We start from the raw sequence: 20,394 nt of genomic DNA, 5'->3' as shown, positions 1-20,394 counted from the left end.
GCCTATGCCATGTCCAACCCTTAGCTGCCATTACAACGAACAAATGAGTGCTTCCACATGCATGCCAATTAACACCGCCTGGATCTGTTATCTGGTACCAAACCAACATGTCTTTACAAAGATAAATGTCTAGTATTTATTTTCCTCTTATTTAAGAGGAAAACAAATATACAAATATATATATATATAATAAGAGGATACATTATGTCATGTGAGTAGTTAAATGTATGTGCAATGTGTGCATTAGAGGGCGCAATTCCCCTTTCAAAACAATTGGTTGCTGTTTGGGCCTTTTTGAGGAGAACTCATTAGAATCAGTGAGAGAAAGCATTCATCTGTCAAGTATAAAATACATTCCGATAAAAGCAGCTTTTAATAAACTAAATGTACATTTCCCAAGCTTAAAACCTGAACAGTTTAAGACAATAAAGACAAAATCTTAATAATATGGCTGTAAAGTGCAAGTGCAAAAAAGGTTTGAAGATGGTACACAAACAAATTGATTAATTGTACGTTTCTTTGTTCCGTTTAATGAGGGAAAATATATTCACATATTGGTAAACCACTCCAAAAATAACTTTTCAGAGGCGTGTTACTGTTTTGTCTATGGCTGGCAAGAAAATAGCTTCATGCATTTCTATGGAGCATTTCTATGGAGCATTTTAGGCATTTAATCACAGCCTGAAGGTAAAATCAAACCCTGCCAAGTCTAATGTGAAGGTCACTAAGTTGATTCCAGCCCTCTATGTTGGAGGGGCGGGCGGTTTTAGGAGGGGGAGGTGAGGTTTACAACCCTCTGCTTTCCAGCTAAAGTCTCCGGGGAGTATCGAACTACCACGTCTGCAGCGGTGAGAGAGGGGAAGAGGAGAGGGGATCAACAATAAGCCGACTAGAGGGTAGAGAAGACAGGACAGCGAGGAGGAAAGACTGCCTCACGAAAACAAAGTCGGCTGCAACATCTGGAGCAAAGCGCAAGCTCAATTTGGACATAAAATACGCACAGGCTGCAGCTCCCGAGCCCCTCCTTCAGACTTCCTGCTCCCGAGAACGTCTGATAATTTGGTTAAACTTCCCCAACACGCAAGAAAAATGCACAGACTGGACAAATACCTCTCGTGGTTTAGGTAACTTAAGTGATACGTTGTGAAGACACACATCTTCTGGAAACGCGTTTTGAGCTTTGCGCAAAGTCTATCGTGGTCACGCCGTTTTCGTTTATGGGACACGTTTTTCACAATGTTTTGACAAATAGCAAAGTGAATATTGCGCAAACTGTTACAGGAAGATCTGTGCGTTTTTGATTAGTTTTTTTGGAGAGACGAGTGATGGCACCAGAGCTCAAATCGCTTATCCGACTGCTGCTGCTTGCGGTGGCGTGGGAGCTGAGCGCACAGGGAGCGACGGAGCGACAAGTCAATCCACAGGTGAGGAGTACAGGCAACGGTCGACAAAACGTCTTTAATATAGAGGGGTAAAGCTATACAGAATTATAGTTAGGCTAGATAAATGAATCCAGAATCAAGGAATGAAGCCAGACAAAGAAATCGTCAGCTCAATAGTCCAAAATCAAGGTAGGCCTATAGATTTAGATAAATAAATACTGAGTTTAGGGATGAAGTCAGATACAATGATACTGGGTTTGGGAACAAAGTCAGATAAATAAATCCAGTTTCAAGGAATAAAGTATGATAAATAAATCCATAGTTCGGGAACAGAGTCATATGAATACATTAAGAATCAATCTAAGTCAGATAAATAATTACAGAGTTTATGGATATAGAAACAAAATGACTCGAGCTATAAAACCAGCTACTTAAAATAATAGATCAAAAATAGGTAAAACCTGATAAATAAATCAAAAGATGTGGAAGAAAGATTTAGTACGGAATCTAGAAAAAGCAAATAAATATACATTATATTTCTGTTACTGACTTTTTTCTCTCTCTTATATAGATCATTTAAATATATCTGAAATATTTTATATTATTTGTGGACTCTATTACAGATGTGTTTATATTTAAACATTGTCTGATTTTATTATGTCTATACCATTATTATTATTACATTTTTGTATCTATCTATCTATCTATCTATCTATCTATCTATCTATCTATCTACCTACCTATCTATACAGTAAGTGTTCAGTTAGAAAAAAATATTAAATGATGAGTGACTGGGAAATCTAAATCTAAATCCCATATTTTCTGAATGGAAAAAAACTAATTTGATTTGACAAGCCTGCACATAATATATATACACTGGTTTTGTTTATGACTGGTGTTTAGCCTTTGTTTAAACTCAGAATGTTATAGTCATTTCAAAAGTTGCCTGTAGTTGGCTCAGGGATATGGGAAGGGCTGTGACCCTGGGTTAGAGGAAGCAGCCTATAATGATGATAGCGCTCGTGAAAACACTGAGAAATGCTGAGAGGGCAAAAAACAGGAGGGCTAGAGGAAAAAAAGCAAATGAGGAAAAATGCATGAGTTTGTATTGTGGTTGGGGCAGAGACATTTTCTGTGGGGATGGAGGGGGGATTGATAGCTGTGGGTACAGTTATATCAGAGGGCTGGGGAGATGTAATTGTTGACATCTGTCCTGAGTTATGGCTCAGCGGACTGGGGGAGGTGCTTTCACAATCTGAGAGGTTCTGCAGCATCTCGGCCATGGTCAGCATGAGGAAAAACAACTCCTTGAACTCTGGTTCTGAACATTAGAGACTTCCAATAACCCACTGAGCGACACCAGCTAAGTGTTCTAGATCAGGGACTTCGAGAGACTGTACCTCTTCTTTTCTGTTCTGCCCTTTTAAGTCTAATTTGTTCTGTCTCAACCATCCTCACATGCCAAAGCCTGTGAAGCATTAGGAAGTTCTGTTTATGTTGCAGGAATAGACATTGTTATGTTACCCCTACACACCTGCTTCCTTATGTATCACCATATGTGTGTGTGCAGTGTGTTTTAAAAGGGTACAAAGGGAGTAAAGAGGCCTAAACGTCTATCTTTTTTAAAAGTTATGTTTAAAATTTAAATACTAGACAACAATCAACTCCAAGTTACTAATATGTTCTGATGATGTTAAATGGGTTGGTTCCATCAGTAATAGTTCTAAACCGTGGACAATGTAGGCCTTCATTTCCCAATGAGAATCAATTTAGTATTACACAGAAATGTACTTTTCTGAGTAATACTAATGAGTTGTTTCTAAAGTAGGCTAGCATTAATTAAGCTAGTGGCTATACCAGGGATGCAAATAGAATATTAGATGTGCTAACAATCAAAAGTCGGTTAGTTGTTTTAGAAAATGACGCTTCACAAACTGCATCTAAACAATGCTTTCACTTAAATTGGTGGCCTCCCTTTGATGCTTTTCAACAAGTGACCAGACAAGTTCCGAACGTATTTTCTGGCAAGTCTGCTTAACAAATTCTAGGCTTCAAATTCTAGGCTTCAATGGCAGACTCAAATAAGATGAGGCAGATCTAGCATCAGACAAATGATTTCAGCAAAAATAGCAGCCGGAAAAGTGAGAATGGAAGAAAGTCTTATTGCTTTGATCAAATTTGTATAGAAGATTGCACTAAAGTGCATGGGCAGGCTTGGCAGGAAGTGCCCTGGAAAATGTGTTGGTTCAATACGTTTATGTTGATATAGTGATACACCTCATATGACATTTACTGTGTGAAACCACTGCTTCCTGTGTTTATATCTAAACAGGGGATGTTTGTGAAATGTTGCGCCCACTAACCCACAAGCTACTAGTATCAGTTCCCAGTTCTGCCCTTCAGTAGGTTGTGTTTTAATTAACAGTAAGTCTAATTAGGTCAACGACTACGTGTTGGTGGGATGAACAGTCGGGATTGGAGGATGCAGAGGCTATTTCCTGTGGTCTGTGGTAGAGACAGGAAGTGGGCAGTGGGCTTTTGTTTCACTGCTAAAAACACTTCGGTGTGTCAGCAACCACCTGCAAGTGACACACACACACACACACACACACACACACACACACACACACACACACACACACACACACACACACACACACACACACACACACACACACACAAACACACACTACTACTTGAATATGTGCACATATTTGCTTCTAGCCACACAGGATGGCTAGAAGCTGAGGTCATTGGCTCCGGAGAAGCGTAAATGGACATGAAATGAGATGATAAAGGCAAAGCAGGGAAGACAGTGAGGAGGCTGTTGGTGACTAGAAAGGAAGGCATTGTGGCAACGGGAGTGATGCAATCTGGGAAAAGGACAGTCGTAAAATGAATCAATTATCCAGTACAGGATGTAAATCATAGCTGACGTGCACACATCCTGTATGAATATTGGTCTCTTATTCCTTGTGCTGCTAAATACAATTGGCATTGATTTAAAAAAGATTGGTCAAACAAGTAACTTTAAGTATGTACTATTAGTAGAAGAAAGGAGGAAGGAAGGATGGGTTTGTAGTTTTCAGACAAAGTAACATCCCATAAATCACCAGTGGGTGGCCTGGCGGCAGCCTCCCTGAGGAATAATGTGAGGTGTTACAGGAAATAAGGTAATACCCTTAGTCATTTCCTGTTCATAAAGGAAGCGAGCAATGAGCCAACATGCAGGGAGGCTTAATCCTGCCATTGAGATTTGCTTGGGATTGCCCTATCGCTCAAAGGACATGGCAGAGATGATTAGTGTTCCACTCTTGTGTCACCGGCTCTTACCGACTCTCACCGGCTCTTACTGTAGTTGGCTGGAAAAAAGGTTGTTTTAATAGACAGCAGCTGGTGTCATTAACACACAAATGTGCCAACACACACACACACACACACACACACACACACACACACACACACACACACACACACACACACACACACACACACACTTAAAGACCGTTCTCCATGTGTGTTGGGGAGCTCCTTGGCAGATAGGTCAGCATCATCGTAACAGCAATAGCCTTCGGCAAATGTTCATAAGACATGAAGAATTTGAAAAGATTGACTTTACAGTGTTACAATGAATAAACCTACGCAGTAACTCACACAATAACAAGACAATAACTAGCTGTTGCAAGTATAGTGGCAGTACACATCTGATGACATACTTTGCATGTGTAATGAAGAGCTGTGTGTGTGCTGTATATGCCTCAGTTGGACTCCCTTCACTGTCAACCAACGGTTTCTTTTCCATTAGCGCTCACCAAACGGAACAACTGGCGTTCTCTCAAATGCAATCTCTTTTTTCTCCCTCCGTCACCATGTACAACATGAGGACTCTGCCACCCGACATACATAGCAACCGTTGTTTGATTCTTGTGGATCTTCCATTAAACAATAAACTCACTTCGATGCATACGAGCGGTCAGCGCCCGTTACCTCAAAGTCCTGGATTCCTTCCTAAAAGTACCTTTGCTCTGTGCTTCTCTCTGTCTATGAATATACATCTGTGGACTAACACACACTTTTGCTTATGCAGCGGTTTTACATCAGGTATTCTCAGCCTGGGTTACTGTAGCAGTTGCCAGGCGGTAAGCCTCTGTGGAAAGATGTGGCATAGATGTGATGGATAAACTGTCAGTCAGATTAAACTGTACTAAAATATGAAATAGTAAACATACAGCTATGAATTTATGGTAGAAACTGTAAGCTTAAAGAAATGGATAAACATAGTTAAGAGTAATGGAATAACTGTTGAAAAATTGGCTACTATAAAAGTAATGGAGAAACAGTATAAATGGTAACTCTAAATAAATGGATTAACATTTCGCTAGCTTCGTATTGGATAAATTGTTCAAATCGAAAAGTAATGGAATAACAATTAAAGTAGTTAGCTAAACGTAATAGATCAAGGGTTGAGATAAATAGCTAAACGCAATGGAAAGACGGTTGGAGTATTAATGCATACATCATTATAGGTAGTCAATAAGAGGGGTATACGAGTATATCAGACGAGGCTGTGAAGGTACAACTCACGAAGGAGCTTGGGAACCACTGCTCTACATTAAAGGACTGTATTAGCTTAGGCTCTGATCTCCTATGCCACAGTAAACAGTGACCATTTCCTCTTCCTGCCACTGCTTTAGTCAGTCAGGCCATTAGTGTGGTCACAAATAGTAGAGCACGACGTGAATGAGACTTTGTCAAGTCACCTCAGGGACCCATGAAAGAGGCGTGGGAGCATTCAAGTTAAAACAAGTGTTCAGTGTCACTCAACAGCAGGCTTTTGACTGGGCTGAGGGCAATGTTAGTTATGTATAAAAAGAAAACAGTGGATGTGAAAAAGAGGAGAATAAGGTTTCAAGAGCAACCCTTTTTCTTATATTCATAGTGTCACACATTCTGGGATGCTAAGGTTGGCGTTTGACTCTCCCGCTGCAGTGTATGTGCTGGAACAGTGGGAAACACTGAGTCTTTATGTGTCCAGTGGAGCTCCACGGGTGAGTCAGAACCAGAGAAGGGCTCATTCAGGGGTGAAGTCTAAATACTGAGACCTCCATGTCTCCAAGGGAAAGAGAGATTAGACCTTCAAGGGCCTCCAAAATGCCATTCAGCCATTCACTGCTGCCCAACTTCACGTATAGTCATGCGTGAATATAAACGTACAGACCTGAGCACCTATTCAGGCAACATGTGTCAGCACTACGCGCACACATTCGCTCTGTACTGTACATTGGAGGTGGGAAAAGGCTGAAACCAAGCAATGAAACAAGTTGTGGCTTCCTTGTATTTAGCAACGTTTAGCAGATGGGCTATACAGCAATAATTAAGTTGCTCTGGGTGTTTTCCGTAAGAGAGGGATGAGGATTAAGAGAAGAGAAGGGGTGGAGCGACGATTATAGAGACAGAGACATGGACGTGGGGGGAAGAGTTTGACTTTGAGGTTTGGACGCACCGAGGAAGACATGCCCAGCGAAATGACTGCCTGACGCTGCTGCTCCGCTGGAGGCATCGGCTGAGGTTGCCCAAGGCCTGAGTCTCACCCTGGGACACTCCCTAGCTTTCTCGGTTCAATGCCCTCCACAGCACACACATCCACATATGTGTTTTAATCAGGACTATGCAAAACAGATGACAATAAGTTACGTCCCATCAAGCCCTAGCGTGCAAGAAAGGAATCAAACACATCCTACAAGTGACTGTACGGCAGAATATCAAAGCAGTCTCCGTTTTCACTGCGCTCACAATAGCTCCAGTGTTGTTTGTCAGCTCTGGCTTGAGAGGGAAAGAGTTAAGGAGAAGCTGAGTGGGAGAGGTGCGGAGCGAAGCCGCTGTCCCGGGTCCAGACGTCAGACCAGCACCGCAGTGAAATGGGTTTCTAGGGGAAAGTAAGGTCAAGCTAACCTGAGATAGAAAGATATTGAGGCTTGAAGAACTCAGGCCTCGTAATATGTTCTGGAAGGATTCAAACTAATGTTGTTTTCAAGCACAAACTCAACAACTGGGATGAGTTCAGGTGTAGGTGTTGCAGCGAAACACAAACAAGTAGCTGAAGAATGATTTCAATGTAGAAACTGTAGTTAATCTTTAACTCTCTGAGGGGGATTTCCTGGTTCAGTTTCTGCCTCGCAGGGTTTTTTTTTGTTGAAACCTGAACTGTATTAGTCAGAAGCCTCTTCTGGGCCCAAGCTTGGCTTTTTTTCTTTCGTGTTTACCTTAGTTTCATATATGGTCTCAGTGGAGAGCACACTGTCGAAGGCTGGACAGCTTCTGTGTTTAGTCATTAAATGGAGACATGCCAGGTGCTTGAAATGATGTTGTTGACTGTCCAAATGTCCTCAATTCAAAATACGCGACAATGTAATTCCAGAGCTTATTTCTGCCGTCAGTGTGGAATGTGTTGTTGCTGCAGTTGTATAAAAACGTCCTGAATTTGTAGCCCCTGTAACATATTCTCAACTTCATACCAAGTAGTCCCTTATCTAGAACTCTGGTGAGAAGACTTGTTTCTGACGGTTTCTAATTGAACCTTTTTCCTTCTCCTTCCTGAAACTGGAGTGCTGTTGGGTTTATTTTGCAATATTTCTTATGACTCACACTGTTGTCTCCTTTTTGAATGTGTGTTAAAGACATGGCTGCAGCAGTATGGTTACCTGCCCCCGGGGGACATGCGAGCCCACTCCCTCCGCTCCCCTCACTCCGTCACCTCGGCTATCAGCGCCATGCAGAAGTTCTACGGCCTCACCGTCACTGGCACCTTTGACCCCAACACCATCGAGTGAGCACACAGCTTTATTCTAACAGGGTCACCTACAGGTCAAAGATCCAAATAAGACTAGTCATTCTTACCCTGTTTTGAGTGGACTGTCTTGTCTTTGGCAGGGCCATGAAGCGACCGCGCTGCGGAGTGCCAGATAAGTTTGGTGCAGAGTTGAAAAGCAACCTGAGGAAGAAGCGATACGCCATCCAGGGCCTGAAGTGGGGCAAGAATGAAATCACTTTCTCGTAAGTCAGCAAAGTGTGCTGCAGAAGCATGATGGATCAGTACTAAACGCTATTGTTTACACTAAACTTGATTTTATCTATGTCTAAATATGTTTCTATGTGCCTTACCTTTCTCTCCCCCTCCCCCTCCCCCTCACACACCCACACAATGACATACTTTTCAGTATTCAGAACTACACCCCTAAGGTGGGTGAGTACGAGACCAATGAAGCCATCAGGAATGCCTTCAAGGTGTGGGAGAGCGTCAGCCCGCTACGTTTCCGGGAGATCCCCTACAGTCACATACGGGACAAGGTGGAAGAGTTTGCTGACATCATGCTCTTCTTCGCCGAGGGTTTCCACGGTGACAGCAGCCCGTTCGATGGGGAGGGGGGCTTCCTGGCACATGCCTATTTCCCCTCTAGTGGTATCGGTGGGGACACCCACTTTGACGCAGCTGAGCCATGGACAATCGCAAACAAGGATCTGTATGGTGAGGCTTTGTTAAATCTATGTGGAAACTGACGCTTTGATACATTAGGGGGTTTTTGTTTTTAGTGATTATCCTAAAACGGATTACACAAATGTTGGGAGTAGCTGCTTATTTGAGGAGTCAGGAGTTTGCTGTCGTGGGCAAAACACGAGCATCAACAAGTCCAGTCTTGCATCAGAACATTTGACGGAGTTTATGCCCTGGGCTATGTTGATTCTGCAGTAATGGAGAAGTGTTTATTTCTGGGAAACAGCAGACACACAGCTTTGTGCTGTCAGCTGTTTGACTGTGACACACATATTATCATGCCCAGCAGATGATTTATCTATTTTTACTGATGTTCCAAGTATTTGTGTGCAATTGAGTCACTTCAAATAGAGGCAACAGCGACATTCAGTCCTTTTAGTTCAGTTCTCATTGTCTCAAACTCCTCCAGTTTCACAACTCCATTACTTCAATTATTTTAAAAGTAAGTTAATATGAAATGGTGATTTGGTGTTTCAGGTAATGATCTGTTCCTGGTTTCGGTCCATGAACTGGGCCATGCTCTCGGTCTGGAGCACTCCAACGACCCTTCAGCCATCATGGCTCCATTCTACCAGTGGATGGAAACCGAGCACTTCGTACTTCCTGACGACGATCGCAGAGGCATACAGCAACTTTATGGTAGGTTATTGAACGTTAGCTATCCAGATCACTATCAAAGCACTTGGTTTCCCTAACTTAATAAATACATCAGCAGAAACCTGTTGAAAGGTAGAAGTAAATGTATCATTCCAATGATGCATGTGATCTTTAGTTTTCTATCAGCTCATTGGTGGATCATGACATTTCCTTTGGTCTAACAGGACCAACGTTAGATGAGGTGTAAAGGTGGAAATGAGGTCAACGCAAATCTTCGTTTTTTTCCATATAGGGTCTGGATCAGGCCCTCAGCCCCCCCCTGTAACAACTCGTACGCCGAACCACGACCCTGACGTTGAATATTCACCAGACAAGCCTCACTTTGGCCCCAACATCTGTGATGGACACTTCGACACGATCGCCATCCTCAGAGGAGAAATGTTTGTGTTCAAGGTAAACACGTACAACCTTTTTGGACTTGTGATACTGACAGTTAGTCTCGCAGGGGGTTCACATTTCTGTTTGCTCTTTCAGGAGAAATGGTTCTGGAGAGTACGGAACAACCGTGTTCTGGATGGATATCCAATGCCGATTGGTCACTTTTGGAGGGGACTGCCCACTCATGTGACTGCTGCTTTTGAAAGGGAAGATGGGAAATTTGTTTTCTTTAAAGGTACATCTGGGTTCAGTATAATAATAAAAACATTTACAAGATTTTTCTTTTAAAAGCAATCCCAATCAAAAGGCATATCTTACAGTTATATCATATGTATGTGTACTTTCTGTCTTTCTCTCTCTCCAGGGGACAGGTATTGGGTGTTTACTGAATCACTTCTAGATCCTGGTTTCCCGAAGAACTTAAAGGAAATGGGCACTGGACTTCCCAAGGACCGAATAGATGCTGGTCTCTTCTACACCCCCACTGGACAGACGTTTTACTTCAGAGCAAACAAGTTAGTTGTGTGTGTGTGTGTGTGTGTGTGTGTGTGTGTGTGTGTGTGTGTGTGTGTGTGTGTGTGTGTGTGTGTGTGTGTGTGTGTGTGTGTGGGTGGGTGTGTGTGTGTGTGTGTGTGTGTGTGTGTGTGTGTGTGTGTGTGTGTGTGTGTGTGTGTGTGTGTGTGTGTGTGTGTGTGTGTGTGTGTGTGTGTGTGTGTGTGTGTGTGTGTGTGTGTGTGTGTGTGTGTGTGTGTGTGTGTGTGTGTGTGTGTGTGTGTGTGTGTGTGTGTGTGTGTGTGTGTGTCACATTCTGAAATTAAACTCTACTGGAATTTAGAAACTTCTAATTGTAAGGAAAATCCATTTATGTCACCACCACCAAAAGACATGTTTGAATGTTGACCGTATACATTTAAAACGCTTGACTTATCCTAAATTACAAACCTGCATATCATTTCAACATTGAAAAAAGACCTTGGGGTACTTTAAAGCTTGCTCAGCCTCCCTATATTTACATCATGGTCATTGTTATAAAACGGCTTGGTAAAGTGTGGTAGTCAGTGTTTACAGTGCAAACAGCCTCCCACATAATCACTGAGATTGCACGCGCTCTCAGACCAGGCAACGCTTTCATTCCTTGCCTTGGTGTTCCCAGGTTTAGGATGACTGTTGGAAGAGTTTGCAACAATTCATCTCCCATATTTCTGCAGAAACACATTTGTGCAGCTCATGTTGTGGTCCAGCTGGTGGTTTAGTTCAGCAGAAACACATACACATAACCACGTTTTCAAGCTTTAGGGTTCAAGTGCAAGTCAAGTCTCAAATCATTCAAGGGAAGTCAATTCTATTTTGTGTAGCATTTGATGTCTTTGAGGGTAAGTCCGGGCCAGGTCTTTAGTCACTCAGGCCAACTCCAAGCCAAGTCCCTAGTCATGTGAACCAGGTCCAAATCAGGTCTCCAGTACTGCGAGAAAAGTCCGAGTCAGGTCCAGGTCTCGAAAATAACTCAGGTTATGTAGAGTCAAATCTGTTAGAGCATGTGGAAGTCAAGTCTATAGTCTGTCAGAACAAGTCTCAGTCCTTCACGGCAAATCAGATTCAAGTCTTGAGTCTCTAGTGAAGTCCTTTGGGGCTCTGCATGAGACCATTTGCCCCTCTAGCTGATCCTCTCTTAACCTTTCCTCTGTTATTCCGTGTTTAGATATTACCGTTTCAACGAAGAAATGCGAAGCGTTGATGAGGGCTATCCAAAAGCTGTCAGTGTGTGGCAAGGAGTGCCTGACAATATCAAGGCAGCTTTCATGAGCAAAGATCAAGGTAAGGGGGGCCCGTATGATGTTACCGTGTTTTCTTTTCCACATCTGTACAAGTTGCTTTTCCCTTCAGTTCACGTTTGTTTCTCACATTTCTTTCTCCCAACTCCTTAGAGCACACCTACTTCTACAAAGCCAACAAGTATTGGAAGTTTAACAACCAGGTGATGCGTGTGGAGCCCGGATATCCCAAATCAGCCCTTCGTGATTGGATGGGCTGTCCCAACGAAGACCCCAAGACTGATGGAGGCAAAGGCGGTGGCGGACACGACAAAGACAAGGAGAGGGAGAAGGACAAGGAGTGGGATGATAAGGACAGAACTAGAGATAGAGAGAGGGAAAGGGAGAGGGAGAGGGAAAGGGAAAGAGAGAGGGATAGGGGGACAGAGGTGGAGGAGGAGACGGAGGTGATCATTATTGAGAAGGAAGGGGTAGGTGGAGGCAGTGGAGCAGCGGCGGTAGTGTTACCGTTGTTCTTGTTGGTGTGTGTGATTGCGACGCTGGCTGCCTTGTTGTTTTTCCGTCGGTACGGTACCCCACGCAGACTGCTCTACTGCCAACGGTCTTTACTGGACAAGGTGTAGACGGAGGAGAAGGGGAAGGAGAGAGGAGGGAAAGAGAGGAAAGGAAGGAGAAAAGAAGTGGAAGGAAATGTTGAACACAGATAATGAGAGCAGAACAGAAAGAGGTAACACTCGAGAAAGAGCAGAAGGATAAGCACAAGACTCACATTTTTAAATATTCGTACCACTGCCAGTTTCCTTTTGCTCAATCTCTCAACCACTCCATCCTTCCAGTTTTCCGCCTCCCTTCGGCCTCGGCCTCTCTCCTCGTGGTTACTGACGCCAGCTCTTTGCTGTTTGATTAGCTTTTTTCAATGTCTTATTTTGAGTTTATGTCAGTGGTCAGTGTTTGTGTCCTTGTGAATTCCCGCTTCAAACCTGCATCTCCATGACGCCCATCCTAGCATGTTCCTTTAAGTATCAAAGAGCGTGTTTTATCGCTCTTTCCTCCCCCTTGTTAACTTGCACAAACTCACATTAAAACCACAATGGCATAGTCATTGTTTTCCTAGTCTTCCAGTAAAGTAACATGTCAGAGGCAGTACGGGCCATACAAGGGAAACAAAGCCAAAGCTTAAGTCCTTAAGAAGCATGAGATTCACTCATCAGAGTAAAGCAATAAATACGACTGTCTTTTCCTTTTTTATAGCAATGTCTTTAGTGCTGATTATTATAAATGATGTTGTCATTATTATTATGACTAATACTATTATTGTTGTTGTGTAAAGAATGTGTTTTTGTACATTGTCATTAAAAAGTCCTGCTGGACAGTGACATACAGTTTTGAAAATGGCCTTAATTGTATATGTGTGGGAACAGTGAACGGGGACGGGGGTTATGTATTCTTGAAACTTGAATGTCTTTTTTTTTTTTTTTTTACCTTGAATCCATTTCAAATGAAAATAAATTGAAGATCTGAAAATGACTCCTTTTTGTCATTGTACTTGTTTACTGTTTCAAATCACGGTGCTACATTACTAATCAGGGGTTAAATGAACAACAATGATAATGATACTAGTGATACTGATAATGATTTAGTTTTCTTAATAACATTGTTTGTGTGTTCTTAACCACTTCTATAAGCTTTTCGTACAAAATAAAGTAATTTCAAATGACTTTCAGTGCTTTGATTTTGACTTAGTAGTTCACTAACTTGTTGCTCTTTGCGCCATCTTTCTGTCCACTGCTTTGAGCTAAACTAGAGCACTCCCTTTAAAGCAGTCATATTGTCGCTTTCTGCCGTCACATATCCAGTTCTAACCTGGACTTTATCTCACCTATTGCTCGCCCATCCATTTAGTCGTACCCAGTCTTACCCAGTCTTCCTGGACCTCCAGGTTTCTTGCTCCCCGACTGCACCACTCGCGTTACTGGTGCTCGGAAACTGGCAGTCCAGAAACTGGATCGGAAAACACGGACTGGATCCAAAGCTTAAGTAGAAACAGGGATGAAGAAGATTGTGTAAAGCTGTTGCTGCACAGCAGGAAAACATATCTCAGCTATACAATTCAAGAGTGTGTGTGTGTGTGTGTGTGTGTGTGTGTGTGTGTGTGTGTGTGTGTGTGTGTGTGTGTGTGTGTGTGTGTGTGTGTGTGTGTGTGTGTGTGTGTGTGTGTGTGTGTGTGTGTGTGTGTGTGTGTGTGTGTGTTCATGGGTTTCCATACTTATGAGGACCAACCATCCTTCACAAGAGTAGGAGATGAGAAAACGGACGCACAAATTATTTTCTTAGACGCAGAGCTTTTGGATTTAGGGATTGATAAGCAGTGAAGTGGTTACACCTTTTGTTGTCAGTGAACTGTGGTCAATGCAGGTCCTCATAAGTACAGCAATACAAAAATGCTCACATGCATGTTTTGCAAGGCTATAAATGCATTTATTTGTGCATTATCCACTGCTTATATGTACACACCCATCCAACATGAGCCAATACAAGCTCAAACAGCAAACGTAGGCGTCTCTCTACTCCTTAATGATCTCACTAATGAACAACTGCCACACAGCCATTACATTCCCTGTAAAGATGACTTACTGCAAGTGACGGAATGGATGGGGGGGGGGGGGGGGGGTCAGGGTCTCTATGATATGTTATGATTACGGCAATGGGAGTTATGCAATGAAAATGATGAGGTATTTTCCTATTGTGCCATAAAGATTCAGGGCGCCCATTTGTCTCTACTTTGCAGCAGTGTTTTGAAGAGCCTGGGCTGGGGAGAGAAGTCACAAGGCAAGGGGAGGACGGAGTGACGAGGGTTAAGTCACATTTGGATGCCAGAGATGGAGCAGAATTCCATGAACAACATCTGGAATTCCAACTGCATCATGTTGGCCAGTAACACAGCGGGGCAGGGCGATGGGGGGATGGGAGTTGGCTAATTAGCTTTATGTACTACATCAAAGTCACAATAAAAGGACATGTGAACACATATCGTGCCTTTTTGGAGTTGTCTTTCTCCTCACAAGGATCGAGTATGCGTCTTTGGGCATGTTTTGCTTACATTATCTCTGTGGCTCAGCCCTGGGTCACTGTTTGGTGTTTTCTGTCTTCCCCAGCTGATTCTGCAGAGTGAAGAAAAGATTCGCCTCAGCATAATTCTTCCCAAAGTCCTTTCCTTTCTCTGCGATCTGTGTAACTGGAGACTTTTCTTCACTGTCTGCGAAATGATTCACTCCTTTTTTCACAAAAGCCTGACAAAAGACCACACCACATTGCCTCTCCCAGCCACCTCCACTCCTCTGGCCCTCACATTTCACCTAGAAAAAAAAAGAAAAAAAGAAGAAAAAATGAAACTGTAATTTCTAGTCATGGTTCTTGTGCAACTGTCCACTTCCAAAAACAAAAACTCTTCCGTGCCAAGGCCTTACAACACATCCACTGACTAATCTCATCTCTCTGTCGTCATTGAACTCCAGTCAGCGGACGCCATTAACAAACTCCTTTTATGTTTCAATCTCTGCGCTGGACACTTCCTGTGCTTGTGTTTCAGTTGGCATGTGCAGCGCTCAGGCTGATGAATGGAAACTTCCAAATAGGGGAAATCCTGCTTTTGGCTATTGTGTCTCATAATAGCTGAGCTGGACATCATACTGTAATGGCAGAACAAACCGCAGAGATGTGAATGAGTAGTTTTCCCATTAAATAAGACTGAATGATTAACTGAGAAAGGCTAGTGTTGCACTCTGCCTGGCATCTAGGATGTGGGAAGGTGGAAGGGGGCATTTCTAGGGATCTGGTTAGCTTTTATATAGGTTACACATGGTTTTCATTTGCATCAGTTAAAGCTTTGCCACATCCTGCACCAAGCAATAAGACAACAAACAGGAACAGGGGATTTCTCTCCTGAGTCCATGTCTCTTACTCTGTCTCAACTAATGCTGAGGTGATGGGTTGCCTTTCGTTGGCACACATTGTAAGGAACGATATATTGCTTGTTCTTGTTTATCTGTGAAGAAAAAGCATACTCTCTGTGCCTGTTAAATGTCAGTTATGTTCAGACTGACAACCTGTAAGTTGTAACAAAAGCTTAAGGTAAAAACATGTTCTCCAAGCCCTTATCTGAGATAAGGGCATACGTAATATCCAAAAAACTCTAAAATGGATTGCCATAATATTTTCTACTGACCTTAATGACCCCCTAACTCTCAACCATGACAATGACCTTTGTGGTTTTAAAACACCCTACTTTTAATCTTACATCAGCATTTAAAGTGAAACTAGTCCCATTCCCACCAGCCTCAGCATGTGGTTAGCATTCTCACACACTAAATTAAAGAAGGGGAACATGAAAAACACAATTTTAGCTAAACATTTCTTTAAGTATTATAACCATTTGTTTGCTAAAGAGCTTATATTTTACAAAATCCCAATAGCTTTTTGTCAAGGGAACCATTGCAAATTCGACCTATTACACATCATTATACATATTACAAATATATTATACACAGTGCTGGGTGGTATACCGTTTCATACAGAATACTGTGAACTTTATACAGTATGATAAGAATGTTTCAAATACCACAATACCCTTGAAAAATTGGCAAAAGGCGCTCAAGCGGTTGGCAGCATGCTGCGGTTCAGCGCCTAGCTTAGTAGCACTAGCATAACATGTGAGTCAAGATGGACGCTGAAGAAAATGAGACTGGAGATGGAGATACATATGACACACAAGTATAACATATCCGGAGGTTTTATGTATTCCAAAACTCTGACGTGGACTAAACAAACATTTATTGCATATGTTGTCGAACTAAAATTGTTGCCCGAGAAGGTCACGCCAGTAATTTACAAGAATGTATGAAAATACGATCTGCTTCAACAAGTAACGCTGGTGAAATGTCTAAAGTACGGTTTTCGAGGGACTGCCGATAGGAAAAACGTATAAATGCAAATACATTTCTAATCATTGAAAAATAAATAGATACCGTGATAAACCGCGATACCGTTATAATTTGGAAAAATACCGTGATATGAGTTTTTTATCATGCCGCCCAGCTAGTTATACATTTCTCTTTTTTCTTTTATCACCGCCAAAGCTGATTTGATATGAACATTTGTGGTTTTAATAGCCGTCATAAATACTGCTGTGATATGCAGTCCCAGTCGAGTAATGAATATGAAAGATTAACTTTTTCACAGCAGATATTCTGATGGTCCTGAGCACAGGTGTGACCAATAACTATAACGATCCCTCCATTTCATCAAAGGGCCTGTGAACCATAAATGGCCGTCGTTAAGGTTATTGATTGCACCTTTTAAGGCAGAGGTGTGCTCTCTTTTCATGTGCTTTGTTGTTCAATCATTGTTTTAAAACAGAGAAATGTTGACCTTAAAATGGTCCCACACACTCTGCGAGGTCTTGGAGCTGCTGCGCTCACACACACACACACGGTTTATCTGTGACTTGTTAAAGAGGGGGATCAATACCTAATGCTTTTTCCGTTATGTCTGCATCTTATTTTTCCATCTTGTTCCACAGCTTTGGATGGAAAATAACTTCTCATTAGTTACACTTTTATTTTGTGAGCCCCAGACGTCCCAATCTCAGTTTTCTTAGTTTCATCGTCTATTTAACTGTTTGCTCAGTGATTTTTGTTTTCTTTGCCATGCAGTGTTGCCCCCCTTAGTTTGAGCCTACGTGCCTGCCTTTGTTAGACTTAACACAATGTCTGCACTTTGACTTGGGTGTGGTACAGTGGGAGAAGTCTCTTTTTCAATGTTGGAGGAGAGGGGTATTGTGTGGGAGAAAATAACACAGGTGCAAGGAAGTTCAGCACTCGACATTTCGACTTCTTTAGGTTAGTTTTTTCTCTCCAAATCCTTCTCACATGGCGTGGTTTCCCAAGGAGATGCTGATTCAGGCTCTCCAAGCCCTGCTTCCCTCGCACTGACCCAGCCGTATCCGCAAGGAAACCCCCCTGCTTCGCTCAAGGCCTCAGGATATGGATATATACCACAAGAGAGGAGCATCAAGAACCCCCCCCACACACACACACGCACGCGCGCGCGCACACACACACACACACACACACACACACACACATCATGTAGTCTGTTAATGAAGTATCACACAACCTAATGCTTGTTTTTTCTGTCTCTCTTCCATCGCAACAAGTCACATCTGGTTTCCATAAGCATATACATGTCATCGCAAAGAAGAAGGGGGGGGGGGAATGACTAAGCGAGGAGGGGGGGAAGGGTGTGTATGTATCAAGAGAGTTTTGAACTTCAAGGAGTGGTAACACTGACAGTCAAGATATCGCAGTCTTTCATCATCTTTCCGAACACGACGCAGGCCAGTTTTAAGTCAGCCAGAGAATCAAAGAAAAGATAAGTATCCATGTGTGAGAGCAAGTGGGGGACTCTTGGGTAAATAGGATTGAGACAGAAAAAAAACCTTCAAGTCAGTAAGAGCAACGGCAATGAGCCATGCGGAGATCAGAAAGGCCACATCAGAGGTTGCCTTTGAAAGTGGAGCTCTGTGGGCCTCTGTGCTCAGTTCCTCGCAAGGCTGGACACAAAGACCTATGTGGTTACACCGAGGAGGGGAGGAGAGGCGGAGGAGAGGAGGAGGAGGAGGCGGACTGCTTACAGAGCGAAAACATATTGTTTTTACTGCCCACCCGTCAGCACGAGAGTGGACATGCTCAGCTGTTCACGGAGGCATTAACAAACCACCTGAAATATGCACCTGGTCCACTGAGGTATTCCAGCTGGTACTGGCGGTACTACAAAACACCCTCACATGCGGAAACATTGTTTGTAGTCATCTCTTCATCTGCGCTATCTTTCTTGTCATGAGCTGACCAGAGAGAATCCTGGGTAAAGCTGCAGTAGGAGTTTTTCAGCTTTGGTGGGATTAGCTAAATACAAGTATTGTAAAGCTACTCTCTCACTCTATCAGAAAACCTGCTTTTATCCTCAGTAGAAAAGGTTAAAATTGACATTCATGACCGGAACAAACGTCTCCACATTAGTCACAGGTTTTTATTAGCGATTGAAACACAACACCCGGATGGACACGCACATTTTCGCCCCTTTTGTCATGCGATGCTATGACTTGCATCAGCTTTGAAGTGAATATATAATGAAAATGCCAACAGGGATTTGGACGTATAAGTTATTATAACGTATTGAAGGCATAATTTAAGCATGCTCTTTTAAAGTCACCAGGATCCATTGACGGAAACAGTAACTTTATCTTGCTGATCATAGTAAAATAAACTTGATTTAAAGAAAAACAAAGTAAAAGTTATCAAAAATAACTTTGTAAGTATTTTTGCTGTTCCACAAATCACAGGCTCTGTTTTTAGAGTTTGTTAGAATTAGTGAATAAGCAACATGTGGAAGAAGCAAGGATAGAAATTTTGGGGTTTCAATTAAGTCACTTCCTGTAAGGCAGGGATAAATCGTATGAAAGCAGAGACGAATTTGATTCAAGTGTAAACAGATGGGGTCATGCTTCAGTCTGAATCATTGGTGTTTACAGTCAACAGACAATGTAGTGTGCAATCTGTCAAGAATATCCTCTTGGATCTCTTGATCCAGTCGCAAACTATAAGATTTAATTAATTTTGTTCATAAATATATTTGATATTAGCAACCAACGTCACTTCTGTCCAAGGTAGACATACCAGTAATGGCTAGCAAAAGGTATTGTATTAGATGGCACTGGACTAACACCACAAAGTTTCTGACCACTGGTTCAGTGTACTCAGTCTATTCTTTTAAAAACACAAAGAATCTGTTAAAGTTGGTGGAAATAACCTTAACATGTTGTCCTCTAAGATTCGGTCCAGGCAGCGGTTTTGGGAGGAAAAATACATGATAAACCAACTTTGCTCTACCTGGCCAGTGCTAAAGGGCAGACACAGTTATCTAGATAAAAGTGCAGAGGGAATATTGTACTGGAATTTGTCAGGTCACCAGTTTTATGAGAAATGGTTAACTGTCTGCTGAATTTGGAAAAATGGGCAGCCGTTTGCTAAACAACTTATTATGTGAATGTTTCAGCTCGTTTCACTGGGAAGAACAAACCAGCAACAATTAAGGTGTGGCTGGGTTGTAGCAGAACCTTTAACCTACATTTTCCAATATTGCAGACTTTCAGTCAACGTGCTCCCTCTTTGACTGCAGTCCTGCTTTATAACCTAACACACTGTCCTCAGTCTCACCACAATCTCTTCTGACTTTCAATTTGGCCAACACATCATCACTTTGCCCTAAACTTCAACCTCTAACTCCCCAGCACACGCAGACATGTGTATGCTTTTCTCCGCATGATTGCTTGATAAAACATTCATTAGCAGATGAAAGACAGAATCTTTCTCCGTGTTCTCATTCCACCTCCTCAGTTAGAAAAATGTTCTTGTTGCCAGAGAGATGGCAGAGTGAAGGATTCACTTGTCCTCCCAGAGTCCAGACACACTGCGTTGCATCAGGGCAGAAAAATGTTCTGCTCAGCGACCATAGGGCTGTAATTACAGAGGAGCACTGCTGAGCTCTGCAGGATCAACGTCAAGCCCGGAGAGATGGAACGAGGGAACAGAAGAGG

General features: G+C 42.5%; 1 protein-coding gene across 1 annotated transcript; it reads left to right on the top strand.

Annotated features, from left to right (window-relative positions):
* Positions 1 to 797: 797 nt before the first annotated feature.
* On the top strand, positions 798 to 13,268 carry mmp14b (matrix metallopeptidase 14b (membrane-inserted)). The gene is made up of 10 exons (XM_034104063.2): positions 798 to 1,424; positions 8,060 to 8,208; positions 8,313 to 8,435; positions 8,600 to 8,907; positions 9,412 to 9,573; positions 9,824 to 9,984; positions 10,066 to 10,204; positions 10,334 to 10,484; positions 11,669 to 11,784; positions 11,895 to 13,268. Exons 1-10 carry the CDS (start codon positions 1,326 to 1,328, stop codon positions 12,362 to 12,364), a joined length of 1,878 nt encoding a protein of 625 aa, XP_033959954.1. The 5' UTR covers positions 798 to 1,325; the 3' UTR covers positions 12,365 to 13,268.
* The last annotated feature ends 7,126 nt before the right edge of the window (positions 13,269 to 20,394 follow it).

Source organism: Pseudochaenichthys georgianus, chromosome 17, assembly GCF_902827115.2.
Source record: "Pseudochaenichthys georgianus chromosome 17, fPseGeo1.2, whole genome shotgun sequence".
Lineage (NCBI taxonomy): Eukaryota > Metazoa > Chordata > Actinopteri > Perciformes > Channichthyidae > Pseudochaenichthys > Pseudochaenichthys georgianus.
The sequence above is the reverse complement of the archived record's forward strand: the minus strand, read 5'-3'. Positions and strand labels throughout refer to the sequence as shown.

Coding starts and splice junctions, on each gene's coding strand:
- mmp14b (XM_034104063.2), top strand. CDS start 1,326: ATGGCACCAGAGCTCAAATCGCTTATCCGACTGCTGCTGCTTGCGGTG. Junction 8,436..8,599: donor AAGAATGAAATCACTTTCTC/GTAAGTCAGCAA, acceptor CATACTTTTCAG/TATTCAGAACTACACCCCTA. Junction 10,205..10,333: donor GAAATTTGTTTTCTTTAAAG/GTACATCTGGGT, acceptor CTCTCTCTCCAG/GGGACAGGTATTGGGTGTTT.